At 43.6% G+C, this 17482-nt stretch overlaps 1 protein-coding gene across 1 annotated transcript in view; it reads left to right on the forward strand.

Moving 5' to 3' along the window:
* The first annotated feature begins 1742 nt into the window (after positions 1 to 1742).
* Positions 1743 to 17482, forward strand: part of ift57 (intraflagellar transport 57 homolog (Chlamydomonas)) — a 31671-nt gene continuing 15931 nt past the window's right edge. Inside the window, exon 1 of the mRNA XM_041248037.1 lies at positions 1743 to 2079. Coding sequence (XP_041103971.1) covers positions 1925 to 2079 — 155 coding nt within the window. The 5' untranslated portion in view covers positions 1743 to 1924. The remainder of the gene's footprint in view (positions 2080 to 17482) is intronic.

Below are 17482 nucleotides of genomic sequence, written 5' to 3' on the forward strand. Positions count from 1 at the left end.
TAGCTCCTACGGCTATAAAACTGAAACTAAAGCATTATAGAAACTTCTTTCAATACATAACAATTATGGTAAGAATCATGGTAATGCTGATTTCATGATATTAGCATGGTAAATCATGGTATATAATGATAAATCATGTTTTTTTTTATTTTTATTATTATTAGAACCCATGGTTTACCATGAAAAATTGTGGTTTGTCATGGTAAACCGTGGATTATTCTTGTAAACCATAGTATTTTTTCAGCAGGGGTGTGACTTACGACAGATGTTCATTAGCATTTTCCATCTTCCCATAAGCATCTACCAACCTACCGAATCTGGTGAGCTTTTGAGGAGGTTTTGGCGACCTTTGCCTCACAACGCAACCAGGGCGTGCGGTAAGAATTGTCGTGGGTTATTTCTTAGGTAACCACTAACTTAAAGTAGAAGCAATTGTACTGTAGAACACCTGGAAAGCACTCCCAGACGGCCTCCAAATAAGCTAGAGCCATTAGATACAACAATTTCATAATAATAATAATAATAATAATAATAATAATAATAATAATAATAATAATAATAATTTACTACATCAAAATTCACTGTATTCGAACTATAATACAACAACTTGCGGTTGGTTTCTAGTAACGTTACTCCCATGTGCTGTTGGTCAAATTAAAATGGTCTTTCTGTATTCAAGTTCCTTACAGCAACATAAGATAGGTAGGCTATAGAAAGCCGTTTATAAATTAGAATCTATAGTTGCACTTGAGAAATCTACATAATATCATGAGAAAATATACCAAAATATCTTCAGGAAAATGATAAAAGCTCTATAGTGTACCACTCGTACAGTTGTTTAAACTACGTTTTTAAAATGTACTATCAAAACGTAAAATGTCAGCACGTAAAATAACTGCCATCTAATAATATTGCAAAAATAATGTGTTTCCCTACCTAATGCATTCAGTGCAGTGAGACCTGTATGCAATGCGTTTGATTTTACCAACGTGTGTTATTTCCTTCCCCGTTTTTGTGCTTTTTTGCGATTTAAATTGTAAAGTATGTTTCAATTGCCATTAAATAAATTGTACCGTTTAACTGAATGTACACATACTGCAAAATCAATTTACAAGCTAGTAAACACAAGCTGTACGCTTTAAACCAAATCACGCAGTATACCCTGTGGTGAAAGAAAAGTGTTGGTGTCTAGTGCAGCCTACTATACTATAAATGTCGTAAAATATTTTTTCTGTGAAGACGTTTACATTTTGGAAAATTATCAAACTTTTCTTTATGTTAAACTACTAAGAATATGAAATATATACACTCAGATTATGCTGGCAATATTGTTTACATGTTTATCTGCATTTTGTTGTTTGTTTGTTCGTTTTGTTTTTCTGTAGAACCAAGCTATAATTGTCTGTTAGAGATTATCCCACTGATCTTTCTATAGAAGTCAGTGGGTTATCCTCTGAAAAAAAAAAAAACATTTTGTGGACATGCGCTGTACTTTTATTGTAGGTAAACCAACTGCTCAGATGTTTCCAGGGCAAGCGAACCTCCCCGGTTACCATGGAGCTGGAATGTTAAAGCTTGGGATTTACTTCCGGTGTAGTTTGTACCTTCCTGTTGTGGAAGCATTTAATTTGATATATATTTTATATCTATCTATCTATCTATCTATCTATCTATCTATCTATATATATATATATATATATATATATATATATATATATATATATATATATATATATATTAATAGTTGCCATAGTATTTGTTAAATTGTTTATTTGCTCAATCTTAATTTCAGTTCGTGCAACATACACGGAACCTTGGCGACGCTGCTCTCAAAACAAACAGAAGTGGAGGGAGGCTTTTTCTCCAAAGTGGTATTTGGCTGAGAATTAAAATTTCAAAGTAAATATACAAAGTATTTTTGCTAATGGCAGAAGATAACAGACGAGGGGACGAAGATGAGCGCGGACCTGGGGCCGTCTATCAAATGTTTGTGGTGATGGAGGACCTGCTGGATAAGTTAAAGCTTCTGAATTATGAAGAAGAGGTGCTTTGGAAAAATAACATGAAAACGTTGTCGAGGTATGTACTGGCAGCTGAAATTGTTTTAAAGTCATAGTCTTTTAACTTCCCAACAATGTCCATTTTCTTCTTGTCTATTGGCAGTTAGTCTTAGTTATGTGTCTTTTGGCCAGTCCTTTCTCTTGAAATGCTTGGTGATTTCCACTAATAAACCAACATGCTGGTAGCCCGGAGTATGTCAGATTTTCCTACTACTGGTAGCAAAATATGACACGATAAGCGTAAACTTTTTGCTACCTTGTGAAATCTGCTGCCTTGATGGTGTATGAAGTCATTTAAAGTCGTTAAAGGGGGAATTGTGTGTGTGTGTGTGAATTTTTGTTGTTGTTGTTGTTGTTGTTTTGTTTTTTGCTAAGAAGCTCCGGTAAACCTTAATCTTTTTCAAGTTACATTTTTTGTAATAGTAAACTCACAAAATTGGACAGGTGTTTCAGCATAAAATATAGAATATTTACTAACTGAGTATTTACTAAGTACAAACACAAGTAACACCAAATGGCAGAACCAGTTCGAATGGCAGATCTGCACAATGCTGTTAAATACCTATAATTACATCATGCAGCTTATTAAGGGAATTGCTAAACAAACAATAAGATGTTATAACATGGCTTGTGTGTGTGTGTTAACACTTAAAATATTCTTCGCTCGGCGTTGTTTTAAATGTAGTGCTGGATCCTCGGTAATGTTTTTCACGTTTTGTCATCAGACATTGCTGATGCTAAGCTCAATTATCACCGCGAAACCTGCTGCTACGAGACTTTCGTAAAGTAAACACGCTGTTTCAGGACAATGCTTGGTGCTGGTAGGTTGAAACAATAAGCACCCGCCCTCAGATTACAGTGCTAATTGACTGAAGCACTAAACGTCAGCCCTCACACAGCCGATTCATGATAATATTACAGGTAGTGCAGATCAACCATGCACTGCTCATACGTTAACAAGAGTACATAGGTGCGTACAACTAGGAGAACGTTTTCAAAGTTTGAAGATAACGTTAGTTTGTTTCTGTAACCCTGGTTCCCTGAAAAGAATGACAACCATTACCAAAAGGGAAGAGCCTCTTTGACCCGTCAATCACGGAGCATTTATAAAAAAGCTGTCCTTTCAGGGCCCTGCTGTGAGGGGGTTCCTCCAACCTCCTGCTGAAGAGGGATGTCCTCACAGTAGCATATAGCCATTTTCAAAATCGAAGGCCAGCTGGGGACACAACCTTGAAGGGTAGGTTGTCATTCTTTTCAGGGAACCAGGGTTATGGTAATAACCTAACGTTCCCTTTCAAGTGGAATGACAACCATTACTGAATGGGAAGCTGTACCAAAGCTGTCGTGGCTCCAGACTACCGATAGTACAGCCCCACAGCGATAGCGTGAGAGCCCTCATGACGCCTAAGGGCATGCCTCCTGCAAAACCCCCTAGAGCCCAGGGAGGGCCTCGCTCGGTTTGCAACATCGAGGCGGTAAAAATGCACAAATGTCTGACTACCTGTCCATGTAGCAGCATTGCAAAACTCATCCAAGGAGGCGCCATGAAAGAGAGCCCACGAAGTCGCTTGGCCCCTGGTAGAATGGACCGTAGTGTCCCCCGACATGGGGGAGTCCGTCTGTTCATACACCAAGCATATGGCATCTGACACCCAGTTTGCTAGACATTTCTTCGACAGGGCTTGGTCTCTAGAGCGGGACCCATAGCAGACAAACGGCTAGTTGGATTGTCTCCAGGATGCTGTCCTATCCAGGTAACAACGCAGAGCCCGGACCAGGCAAAGCGTGTGCTGTCTGCGATCCTCTTCTGACTCATGCAGGGGAGGTGTGAAAGTTTCCAGAACCACTGGTTGGTTAATATAGAATGAAGAGACCACCTTTGGCAAAAAGACTTGGTTAGTTTTTAATGTTACCCGTGAGTCATTACCAGTAAAAGCCATCGATTGACAGCGCATGAAGCTCACTTACTCTTCTGGCAGATGCAATGGTTAATAAAAATGCCACTTTGAGGGAAACAAGGTGTAACTCTGCTGAGGCCATGGGTTCAAATAGAGGACCTGTAAGAACCCCCAGCACCAGCTCCAGATCCCACTTTGGAACCATGCTTTTCATCGGAGGACGGAGCCTTTGGGCCCCTTTAAGAAAATGCACTGCCAGGAAGTGTGTCCCAGCTGACACAGAGTCAATTTTATCGTGACACACCGATATTACTGCCAAGTAGACCTTCAGAGTAGATGCAGACTTTCCCACATCAAACAGGTGTTATAAGAAGATTAGAATTATCTCAATAGTACGGGTCACAGGATCGAGACTCCTAGCAATGCACCAGTCTTGGAAAACCTTCCATTTATATGAATACTGGGCTGTAGTGCTAGGCGCACTAGCAGACTGTAGTGTCTGTACCACTGTGTCTTGCAAACCTCTTCTGGATAGACGGCTCCATTCAACGGCCATAATAACCCCACCGCTTGGCTCAGGAGGTCCTTGCGGAGCGGGAGCTGTCACGGTTGGCCCCACAACATGTTGGAGAGAAGAGCAAATCAGGGGAGCCCATCGGCCATCTGGGTGTGACCAGGAAAACCAGGGCTTTCTCCACCCTGATCCTTTCTAGTGTCAGGGGCAGTAGCCATAGCTGGGGGAATGCATACAAGAGCTCCTCTGGCCAGGAGAGAGGTAGCGCGTCTACTCCCAGGGCGCACTCTTCTCTCTCCATAGGAAATCATTAGGGGCAATGAGTGGACTCTGCTGTGGCGAAGAGGTCGACTTGTACTGTACAAAACCTCTCCCAAATTTGTTTCACAACTTGAGGGTGCAGTCTCCACTCCGAGCTGTGTGGAGCTCCTCTGGACAGGACGTCTGCTGCCCTGTTGTCCACAGGGAGGAGGACCACCCTGACGGAATGCAAGTTTCTGTGCGCTGCATGGTGAAGGCCAGATGAGCGCAGGCCGCCTTGGTGGTTTATATAGGCGACCAATGTCGTGTTGTCCGTCCGGACCAGCATGTGATTGTGCGCTAACTCTTGGCGAAAATGAGCTCGCGCTAGGGCTACTGCTTGCAGTTCTTGGGCATTTATATGCGCTTGCTGCCAAGGTCCCTTCCACTGACCTCGTATTCCCCTCCCATTCCAGACTGCTCCCCAGCCCAGGCTGGAGGTGTCCATAGTGACAAATTCCCTTCTGTGAGGGGAGCCAAGGGGAGATCCGAGGCTCAGATTGCCGGGGCGGAGCCACCATTCCGGTGTCTTCCGGCATTGTCTGGAAACTCGATCTCGGACCAGGTGCACCTTGAGCCCATTCACCCAAGCTTGAAGCGCACATTCTCAGCAGCCCTAGGGAAGGATTCTCGAGGCGGCTGCCATCAGCCCCAACAACCTTTGAAACGTTCTGACCTATAGAAGAGCATCCTCCCTGAATTGGGAGAGCATGACTTCCAACGACCGAATCCTGTCTTACGAAGCATGCTCACAGAGTTCAGTTTAATCCCCAGGAACACTCTGGACTGAGACGGTACAGAGTTGCTTATCTCTTGATGTACGGAGAGCCCTAATGTCGTCACTTGATCTATGACCTGTCTGGTGTGTGCTTCGTGGCGTGCTTTGGAACATGTGCAAACTAGCCAATCGCCAGCGAGAGGCCAAACAGCAGAACGCAGAATTCGTATGCGCTGCCTTGAAAGGCGAAGCATAGATATTTTCTGTGCGTGGGACTGATCGGCACATGGAAGTAGGTGTATTGCAGGTCGATCGATGTGAACCAGTCACCCGGCTGGACGGACTGGAGGATACACTGTGCGGTCAACATGTTGAACTTCCTTTGTTTGAGGAACATGTTGAGGACCCTGAGGTCCAGAATAGGTCTGAAACCGCCATCCCTCTTGGCCACCAGGAAGTACCTGGAGTAGAACCCACTGAGGGCATCGCTTGGATTTACCAAGCTCACAGCCTGCTTTTGTTGAAGATTGGCGATCTCCTGTTGGAGGAGAATCATGCATGTTGGTCCGACGGTGGTAGAGTACACCGTTGAAGGGTGGAGGGCCTAAGCAGAATTGCAGAGCTTAACCGTGTCTCAAAGTCGTTAGTACCCAGGCGTCCTGGTGCAGCCTTGCCATGGGTTGTGGTCAGTCCGGTTGTGAGGTGGGGGGAGGTGGCAGCCGGATCCCCTCAGGGGCGGTCTCTTTTGGGCTTGGGCGGGGGTATATCTTTTTTTAGGCCCCGGCTTTGGTCTCCAGCCGGAGAACCGGTTACTTCCTGGCCGGCGGTGGTCCCTTGCCGCCGGCTTTTCCTCTACCTGCTTGTTTGGCCTGAGGTGGAGGGTGGCGTTCAGGCCCAGCTACCCCAACAGGCTGGGAAGGCCACATAGGGCGTTGGCAATATGCAGGAAGGCGCGAGAACTTTGAAGCGACCTCCGTGGCCTTGTGGGACCTCTCAAGGCTCTCCTCCTCAGTCGCTCCGAATGTCTGCCCCGGTGTTATAGGGGCATCCAGTAACGCAGCCTTATCTGTCTCCACCACTTTGGCCTGGGTCAGCCAAAGATGTCAGCGGGCGGCCACCAGAGACCTCCCTGATGCCTGACCTAGCTCCCCCATCAGGTCAGTCATGACTCCCGTCACCGCCTGAATCTCCCCTGCGTCTGTCTCCGTTGCCCGCTCCTGCAGTCTTGCCGCTAACTGTCACTGGTAGAGCAGCAAGATGGACATGGCGTTCGCCGCTCTCGCGGACAGCGCCGCTGAAGAATATGCTTTCTTTAGCATTGCATCAGTTGTCCGGCATGGCTTGGATGAGCAGGTAGGGTTTTTATCCCTTCTGGTGAAGGTGGACCCTTGCACCAGCGCAGTGACCATGTACACGATGGGAGGGAACGTTCCCAGGCCAGCTTCTTGGGCTCTGGCAGTGTGCAGCAGGGACGCCGCTGTTCTGGAGCCAGTGGGAGCAGATGCCGGGTGGTTCCAGGAAGTGCGACTCAGCTCCAAAAAGTCCTCACAGAAAGGAAGGGCATGTTGTGTCGGGTGTCGTTTTTGTTTGAGGAAACGATTCCCCTTTCCCTTCTGCTCCACAGGCCAGGGAACATCCTCTGAGAGGTATGCAGGGGGGTCAGTGTGGATCCCCCGTCTGTGGCCTGCCCGACCGATGGCGAGGTCTGATATGTCTGACCTTGAGGCAGTGAATGAGAGCTCGCCGGGGCTTGGGGGTCTAGGTGGGGCCGGAGACAGAGGGAGTGGGAATGCTGGGGCTGCCCGGTAGCAGGTGGCTGTCTCCCCTGATCCCACAGCAAGGAATCCAGCATGGCCTGAGCCAGCTCCTCAACACACCTCTCCGTAGAGCTCTGGCGTTTCTCCGGAGACGCGGAAGAGGAGCGCTTGCGTCTACGTGGCAAAGGAGATCGGTACCTCCGCGGGGTTTGTCTACGTCCCGGTGAGTGCCCTGTTGAGCGTTGCCGCCTCGGCGGTGTCCACCGCAATTCTGCGAAGGGACGTTTACACCTCCGCACTGGTGTTGGGGTAGGAGAGGGTGAACCTGGGGTATGGGGGTGCTCCCTCGCCACTTTAGTAGATGAGGTTCTGGAGGTCCTTTTGAGAAGGGCCTTGGGCTACCATAGACTGTATCCTTTCCTGTCCCAAGTAGTGGGAATCCGCTGAGGATAGGGCTGCCCTTCTGCACCTGGTTCTAGTAGAGAACCGTCGACAAGGGTAGCAGTCTGACTCTCCTGTCTGTGCTCTGGCTGCGAGATCTGGTCCCAAACACAGGACAACAGGTAGTGTGCCCATCCTCCCTTCAGAGCTTCGCTGCAAACTGGTTGCACTGGTGAAAACCAGAGGAGGACCCTGCAGAGCGCACTGACATTGGTGCGTAGCAGTAGGCTTCGGTGACCGGTGTTGGCGCCGAGGTGGGGACGCACCAATCGGTATCAGTGTAGGTGCTGAGGAAGAGCGCGGTCGGTGCCCAGCTGTTGTGGTCAGCGTCGGGGTCGGCGCCGAAGAAGAGCATGGTCGGCGCTGAGCTGTTGTAGCCGAGTCAATCAGCGTCGGGATCAGTGCCGAGGAGGAGCGCCGAGGCTGAGAAGGGCGCGGAAGAGCTGGAACCGAGTCAGGGTCACCTACAGCAGCTGCCACAATAGCTTACGTGGTTCATGTACAGTAAGAGCTACCACGAGATTAATAAAAGAGAATAAAAGCTTAGCGCCAATTTCTGTAGAGGGGTCGAAACCAGTTCTATTCAGTAGAATCTACCAAAGTGAGACTAAGGCAACTAGCAATCTCAAAATACTCGTAAATTGAACGCCTTAAGCCATCTACTTGTACTCTCTCATAAGCTTCTAGCTTTGGTTGAAGCGTAAAATAAAAGCGTGTTTGCTGAGCTTGCGCTGGGTCAGTCTATTTGCAGTTTTCCCACAGTGTCTCGTTTCCACATTCAGATCTGCTTGCAGAATTTATGAAGACTGTTAGGGCTCTAGTAGTAGATTTTCCTTGGGTTTTGAGCAGTTGTTTAGCCAAAAAAGCATTATAGGTGGGCATTCCTATATTGCTGCTGTGGTAACAGTAGGTCCCAGACCATCTCCCATTCTTGCCAGTACTTTGTACAACCAACAAGGTTACTCTGCCGATAGCACTTGCTGGGCTCAGCTCTGCTTCGGGTCTGAGTTGCCACTCTGGTCTGCCTGCAGATCCATTGTGAAGGCTGTCAGGACTTGATAGCCAATTGTGATTTGTTGCTAACTGATTCTAAATGGATACAGAACTGTTTTGTAACCTGATAACTCATCATCAAATTCCAATTTAAGTGGTTTATTGGTTTATTCAATCTTTTCAAAACTGACCTGTCAGCGTGAGCGATGCGAACAAATAATTTAGAAGTGACTGGAATGTATGGGTGCGTCTACACCACCCGCGAGCGATGCGAGCGGCCAGTCTGGGTGAAGCGAGTGACTCCACAGCAATAGAACTGTGTTCTGTTTTTCCCGTGCATCGCGGGCAACTAGAGTCAAATGGAACAGTCAGAAGCAATGTCAGCAATATCAGTAAACTTGACACGGGTCATAATACAAATACGTGATAAACATGGAAGAACAGAAATTGATTCAGGAAGTGCAGCAGTATCCTGTGCTGTACGATTGTTCATTTAAATTCATACAAAGAACAGTAAAAAGGACAGTGGCTGGCAGAACATTGCGGCCATTGTTACTGGTATGTCTGAGTGTGAGTGTTTTTAGTAAGTATACTGGAGGAGGGGGGACATTTACTCTTGGGGGGGGGGGGGGAATAAAGCTGCTTATAATAGTTTTTTTAAATGTCGTGTGTGGTGCTGTTGTGCACTCTTCTCTCTTCTCCTTTTTCACAAACTGCTTAAAACAGCAAGTCTGTCATTCGTGTTTATTTTTACGTCTCTAAGCCGCCTTTGTCCACTTTGGCATCTACCACACAGGAGAAATATTGCAGCTGCACTGCCCCTGTTAATGTCCATGTTTGTACCAGCTGTCAATACAAAATGTGGGAAATATATACAGTAGAGTCACGTGAAAGTTTTAAAATGTTTGCCTTTTGATGAAGATACAAAATTCGCACCAGTGGCTTGCCTCCAGTGTAGAACCGTTGTTATCGCACAACAAGTGATAAATTATTTGTTTTTCATAACCCACATACAAAATAATGCATGTATTGTTTTTATTTCTCTTTCGCTAATACTATTTCTAATACTTTATTTTTCTTTCGCTAATATTTCGCTAACCACATATACTGTAGCTTTTAATAAAGGTCCTGACAACATTAAGAGTAAAACAATTTACTAGACACATTGGAAACAGACAAAAAGTCGACGGCTTAACCTTGCCTTTAATTTCTAAGATTCGTGCATACGTAGAAAGGGTCAAAAAGGCAAAGGCTAATTTATTTCCCGTGACATCGTCTTTTGAACACTTTGCTTGCTTCCCAGGAGGTGTTCTCTTAGCCAGGAGCTTCTCTCTCCCTCTCTTTCTCTTTTTTTGCACTTGAGGTTATTTGCGTTTTGAGAAAATGTGCAGTCAGTGTATAGGTGCATTTTTTTGTTCTTCTATTATTAAAAATAAATGTAATTCCTTTGGTAGTACACTTTAATGTTCGTCAACAGCAGCTGTCTATATTTAATATAACCCATTAGTTACATGTGGAATAAAATGTACATTTAGAAAACACATTTCAATTTGATAGGTAGCAGAACGTGACACTGGTGTTCTGACATTTCTCAAAATAATAAAGTTCACTTTTTCGGCCACTTTCTCTAGTATCACACTCTAAATACCTTTTGCCAAAGTAACAAACAACTGCTTCCTATATAACTTATGGCACCTGCAGTGAAAATAATGTAAAAGATAGGCCTGCTAGGGTAATCAAGAACATTATTAACAAAGTGATTAACACAGACATATGTGCTTGTTCCTCAGTGCACCATGCGCTTTCAGTTAGTTTATATTCGGTATGAATCTACAATTGTGTGCAGTACGGTAATTTTGTAGCTGTTCAGTTCTGTTGGGATTTAGCCCAGGCACTAGACAGAGCAGCGAGAGGTTGCAGCATCAGAATCGACCAAGTTAAACCACATTAACAACGTCAATAAATAGAGCTGTCCTGATACAGAGAATAAAAAAAGAAAGAAATGCCAAATGTAAATGTATTAAATCTACATTATTATTATTATTAATAATAATAATAATAATAATAATAATAATAATAATAATAAACAGAATTTTATAAAATAGCAATATGTTTATAACAGAACATGGCAAGTTAAACTACTTAGCCACAAATAATGCACCTGGGAGTGCACTGAAATTAGCAACAGCTAATAAAATATAATACTAAGAGTGAAAGCATGGCTATTTAAATGACCATTAAATAGCCTATATTAAATAGTTAATTAGTCTTATCGGTTGTTTAACAATCATGGGTTTTCCATGCGAGTGTAAAATGCTTTTTTTGTGTTTCCATTCGCTTGGTTTATTTTACTCGAGTAAACCGGGCTTTTCACCCAACATCATGCAAAGGAATGGGAAAGGTGGGGGTTGATGCAAATTAGCTATGCATAAAGTACTCATGCTGTTTTTGAAGATTACTAGTGACATTTTGTGAAAATGTGGTTTCCATGCGCAGAGAACTGGTTTACGAGTGAATCTAAGCTTCTGTAATAAAGCAAAATACCTTGTGCCTGGCTGGTTAATAATGTGTTTCACTGCTCTTGCCCAAATTGTTTTTCTAGATGTTATTAGTAGTGAATACTGTTTCAACTATTGTATTTTATGTCTCATATTAATTAAAAATAAACTCAGAGGTATAAAATGAAACTGGGCAACACATATTGCAGATCACCATGCCTGAAAACTGGCGGAGACGTTTGGTTCTTTCATTGCTTTGGTTTGCAAGGTAATCAAACATACACTCTTCAGGTGTGAAAAAGTTATTGCCCCCCCCCCCAGTTAACTCAACCAAATTAAAGGGTAAAAATGGGATTCATGGCAGAGTAGCAAGGCAGAAACCACTGCTCACTAAGAAGAACATGAATGCTCGTCTCAAGTTTGCCAAAAAGCACCTGGATGATCCTCAAGAGTTCTGGAACAATGTTCTATGGACAGCTGAGTCAAAAGTGGAACTTTTTGGCGAACATGGGCCCCCTCATGTCTGACGAAAACCAAACACTGCATTCCACAGTAAGAACCTCATACCAACGATCAAGCATGGTGGTGGTAGTGTCATGATTTGGGGATGCTTTGCTGCATCAGGACCTGGACGACTTGCCATCATTTTGAAGGAACCATGAATTTTGTTCTATATCAGAGAATTCTACAGGAGAATGTCAGGCCATCCGTCCGTGAGCTGAAGCTGAAGCTCAGCTGGGTCATGCAGCAAGACAGTGGTCTGAAACACACAAGCAAGTCTACATCAGAATGGTTGAAGAACAAGAAATTTAAAGTTTTGGAATGGTCTAGTCAAAGTCCAGACCGAAGGCCCATTGAGATGTTGTGGCAGGACCTGAAACGAGCAGTTTATGCTCAAACCCACAAATGTCACTGAGTTGAAGCAGTTCTGCATGAAGGAGTGGGCCAAAATTCCTCCAAGGCACTGTGAGAGACTGATCAATAATTACAGGAAGTGTTTGGTTGCGGTTATTGCTCCTTAAGGTGGCGTAACGGGTTATTGCATCTAAGGAGGCGATTACTTTTTCACAACAGGGCATTGGGTGTTGCATAACTTTCTTTAATAAATAAATTTAAATAAGTTTTTTTGTGTTATTGTTCAGTCAGGGTCCCTTTTATCTAATATTAGATTTTGGTTGAAGATCTGATAACTGTCAAATATGCAAAAATGCTGAAAATCAGACACGACTGTCCATCTAGCTGTCTATCTATCTATCTACTCTTGATGTCTGGCTGTTGCTGTGTGTGATGGGAGTGCTTGCAGCGTGTGTGTAGAGTGAGGAGCTCGGCGTGAGTGAGGAATTTTCTGCCCTGTTATTTTCTTTTTCATGTTTCATCCTTTATTTCTTATATGTTAGGTCTTTAAAAACAAAAAAGGTTTAATAGTTGGGTCTCTTATAATTTTTGGCCATGATGGCTAAAGTTGGGGGAATCCCAAGGGGTTCAATTCCTAACTTTGAAAATATAACACAGAGAAATGGCATAAAAGTTGTAGTGGATGTGTTTGTCCCGGTTGAGAAATGTGTGGTTGAACTTGGAAAAGTAATTGGGTGTGAGAATATCAAGTCGGCGTCACGTATGAATAAGGTTGTAGTGGTATTTCTGAGTAATGAAATATTAGTTTCGGAAAGGGTTCAGCAGGGTTTGGTTATTGACGGAGTGTTAGTGTCTGTTCTGCCTCTTGCAGCTCCGGCCAGGAAAATAACAATTTCAAATATTCCGCCTTTTCCGAAAAATCAACTTATTGAGAGAGAGCTAAGCTGTCATGGTCAAATATTGTCAAGCATTACAAGGATTCCTCTGGGTTGTAAATCCCGAGTTAAAGCACGGTTGTTAAAGCATGCTTCTGAATGACGCGACTGGAGAGGTAAATGTAGCATTTAGGTTTCAGGTGGATGGTAACGAATACCTAGTGTTTACTTCTTCTGATTTAATAAAATGTTTTAAATGTGGCCGTAAAGGTCATAGCGCGAAGAACTGCAAGACTGTAGGAGAAACTGAAAGCGAGGAGGAAGAAGCCATTGAGATGAGAGAGAGCGCAGCTGAACTGGAGAGCCAGGTTGATGGTCCTTCGGATCACAGCGGTGTAGATGGAAGAGTGGAGCGAGAGCCTGAAAAGCTCCAACCTGGTTTGGTCGAGTCTGGTGGGGTAGATGGGGAGAGTGAACTGCAGGAATCGTCCGAAATAGACAGGAAGATGGGAGAAGCTGTGATTGAGGCTGAGGCTGGAGGGATACCTGTGGTGGGGGTGGTAGTTGACGGACAGGGTAGTGAGGGGAGAGAGCAGATTGAGGAAAGCGCTGAGCAGAATTGAGGGTGCAGTTTTAGTGTTAGAAAAGGAGATGGAAGTGGTTGAGTTTAAATTCCACAAAGGAAAAAGAAAGGCTAAAACTAGACACAGTTTTGCAACAAAAAGCATTCTCGTTTCTGAGGATGGCGTCAGTCAGGCTGATGAATCAGTGAGCGAGCTACCTGTCAGAGTGGATTGCGCTCAGACACACAGCACGGGAGTCAGTCGTGGCGATTTTAGTGAAGACGGGCGCAGTGATACTGACTCATCGATTAGCTCTGATATGTCGGCTAGTTAACAAACGAGAGGGCGGTATAGTGCTGAGAGCATTCGGGTATTTCTAAGCTCCATTAAAGGGAAAAGAGGGATTGAAGTTATTGAGTATTTCCCTGATTTAAAATTGTTTTTAAATTCGGCACAGCAAATTAGACGTAATGCAGCTGTATTGGGAAATGAGCAAAGAGAAAGAGATCAATTAAAAAATATAATAAGCAAAGTTTGTGCCTCTCTAAAAAGTAATGATGGATAAGTCTACACAAGCATTATTTATTTTTTATTTGTGCATTTTTATTAGTGTTGGTAAATTCCAGTGTGTATCTCCTTTAAACCCTAAAATGCAGACTCTTAATATAGGAACATTAAATATTAATGGAGGTAGAGATTGTGCAAAGAAAGCAGCTCTGTTTGAATATTTAAACCAAAAGAAAGTTAATGTTGCCATTCTCCAGGAGACCCATACAGATGATGATAATAAATCTGAATGGATTCACGATTGGGAAGGGGAGGTTATTTTTTAGTTATGGGATGAATTTTAGTGCTGGAGTTGCCATATTATATGCAAAGGGGTTTAAGTATGACTATCAATGTAAATTAGACCATTAAATGGGAACTTGTTAAAAGTGCAAATATCTGTAGTGGGTAGAAATTTAGTATTTGTTAATATTTATGCACCAAATGATGGGAGAGAGGGGGTGTTGTTTTTTCAGGCTCTCAACGGAGTTGTTGCCCAGAGTCAGGCTGAAGAGGTAGTTTTAGTAGCTGGTGATTTTAACTGTACAGTTGACGACAAGCTAGACAGAAATGGCCCAGAGCCTCACCCCAGGTCAGTTAAGGTGCTGGTTACTGTTCTAACAGCACAGGATATTGAGGATGTGTGGAGAGTAATGAATCCTAATGTGAAGCAGTATACCTGGGCTAAGGAGAGTGATGGGAATATATGTTTAGCTCGACTAGGTACATTTTATGTTTTTAAGCATCAATTAAATTGTTATTCTAAATGTGCTATTCACCCCACAGGTCTATCTGATCATAGTTTTGTCAGTTTGAATATGATCATCCCTATTGCACGTGTTTATTCATCTTATTAGCATTTTAATACTAAACTTTTAAAAAAAATAGTCATTTGTTAAAATGTTTTAGATTCTTTTGGGAACAGTGGAGGAGGCAGAAAAAGACATTTTTATCAATAAGGCAATGGTGGGATGTGAGTAAAATTCAGACCCGATTGTTCTGTCAATAGTACACTATGAATGCTACAAAGAGCACTAGTGAGGCGATGAGAGAGCTGGAGGAGGAGATTACTGAACTCCATAATGCACTGGAGACCACATACAGTGACAGGCTTTATCAAGACCTGAAGCTCAACAAGAGGAGTTTGGCTGAGTTGTTGGACTCACAGTTACAGGGAGCACTGGTATGTTCAAGGTTTTTAAAATTTTCTCAGATGGATGCTCAAACTGAATATTTTTTGCATTGGAAAAGAAAGTGGCTCAGAGTAAAGCAATACACTGCCTTAGAACAGCAAATGGTCACTTGCTGTGTGAGCGTGCGGCTATCAGGGAGCATACTATGGGTTTCTTTTCATAGCTGTTTACGGCGGAGGCTGTGGATGGATCTGAGGGAACCGAGCAGTTCTTCCAGGGGCTAACACAGGTTCCAGAAGAAGAGAAGAAGCTGGAGAGTGCACTGACATTGCAAGAACATTCTAAAGCTCTGCAAGGGCTCAACACAGGCAAAACGCCCGGAATCGATGGAATACCTATTGAGTTTTATAAGACTTTCTGGTCTGAGGTGGGAAGTGATGGAGGAATGCATTGTGGAAAATTAACTGCCACTGAGCTGCCGGCAGGCAGTACTGACTCTCCTGCCTAAGAAAGGAGACTTGTGTCTTATTAAGAACTGGAGACCTGTAAGTATTCTTTGCACTGACTATAAAATCTTGTCAAAGGCATTGACAAATAGACTAAGCAGAGTAATGAGCACTATTGTGCATTCAGACCAAACGTACTGTGTACCTGGCTGAACAATATTTGACAATGTATTTTTAGTGCGGGACTTAATAGTTACCTCCAAGCTCTTTGGTTATAAAGCAGGTTTGCTTTCTCTTGATCAAGAGAAGGCTTTTGACCGGGTAGACCACCGGTATCTTTTTGATGTTATTAGGTCATTCGGCTTTGGTCCCAGGTTTCTGGGAAAAATTAAGTTGCTCTACGTAGCATTTTTAGTGTACTTAAAGTAAATGGTGTATTATGTTCTCCTTTTAAAGTCCAAAGGGGAATTCGTCGGGGTTGTTCCTTATCAGGAATGTTATTTTTTCTCTGCCACTGATGGTAAAATTGAGAAAGATATTGAATGGGTTGTCTATCCCTACTGTGACAATGGAGCCTGTTAAGGTGGTGGCTTACGCTGATGGTCTTGCTATCTTAGTAACAAATAAGAAAGACATTCAGATCGTAGGAGAGCTTGAGGGTATTTGAAAGAGTGTCCTCAGCTTGGGTAAATTGGGACAAAATTAATGCCTTTTTAATTGGAGAGTGGGAGGGCAACAGACCACCAGATTTACAGTCAGGGCTTAAATGGAATAGGGAGGTTTTCAGACATCTGGGAGTTTACTTGGGATGACAGGGACTGGCTAAAGAGAATTGGGAAGGAGTACTGGATCAGGTGAAAGGCCGATTTGGATAAATGGCAGTGGCTTCTAATTAAACTTTCCTATAGAGGAAGAGTTCTAATTATTAATAACCTGGTAACGTCAGTGCTGTGGCACAGATTAATGTGTGGGGATCCCCCTCCGTCTCTGCTGTTGGAAATTCAGAGATTATTGCTGAGCTTCTTTTGGGATGGGCTTCATTGGATAAAACAGGGGGTGCTATACTTGCCTGTAGAAGAAGGAGGACAGGGACTGATGGACATAAGAAGCAGAATAACAGCTTTAAGACTCCAGTCGCTTCAGAGGCTGCTGTACTTTCACGAATCACTACCCTGGAGAACAGTGGCTTTTGTTTTCCTTCGTTTAGTAGGGAGGTTGAATTTTAATAGGCATATGTTCTTATTGGATGGTGGAAAGTTAAATCTCTCTGTCTTACCTGTTTTTTATGCGGGGATGCTGAATGCTTGGAAGGTTTTTAGAATTAACAGAGATTTGAAGTCTGTAGGGTTGTATTGGTTGCGTGAAGAGCCTCTAATTTATAACTCGGTGTTAAAATGCAGTCTTTTAGAATCAAAGAGTTTTGTTTTACTTTTAATTTCCAGTGGAGTAGTGAAGGTCGGTAATTTAATTAATTTTGATAACCGAGCCTGGAAAACTGCAGAATCACTAGCAAGTGAGCTGGGCATGAAGTCAGTGCATGTGATGGAGGGTTTTTTAGTGCAGCTTAAAGCTGTTTTGCCTGCAGAAGGGTTACAGCAGTTGAGTAAATTTTTCCTAGGAAAAAGCCAGCTGGATATAGAACCGCCAGAGTTGGACCTGAAAATTGAACCTGCAGTAGAGCAGACCACTGATACCCTGGGGCAGATCCTAAAGTTTGGAGAGGGATGTAAGGTTCAGTTCGGGGGGATACAAAAAAAAGATATATCTCGGACGTGTGTGAAAGTGTTGCATTTTCAAAAGTTGAAAAACTTGCCTGATACACATTGACTCCATCACACCTGCATGGAAGAATCTGTATGGATCACCAGTTCCCAAAAGAGTGGGT

Source organism: Polyodon spathula, chromosome 4, assembly GCF_017654505.1.
Source record: "Polyodon spathula isolate WHYD16114869_AA chromosome 4, ASM1765450v1, whole genome shotgun sequence".
Lineage (NCBI taxonomy): Eukaryota > Metazoa > Chordata > Actinopteri > Acipenseriformes > Polyodontidae > Polyodon > Polyodon spathula.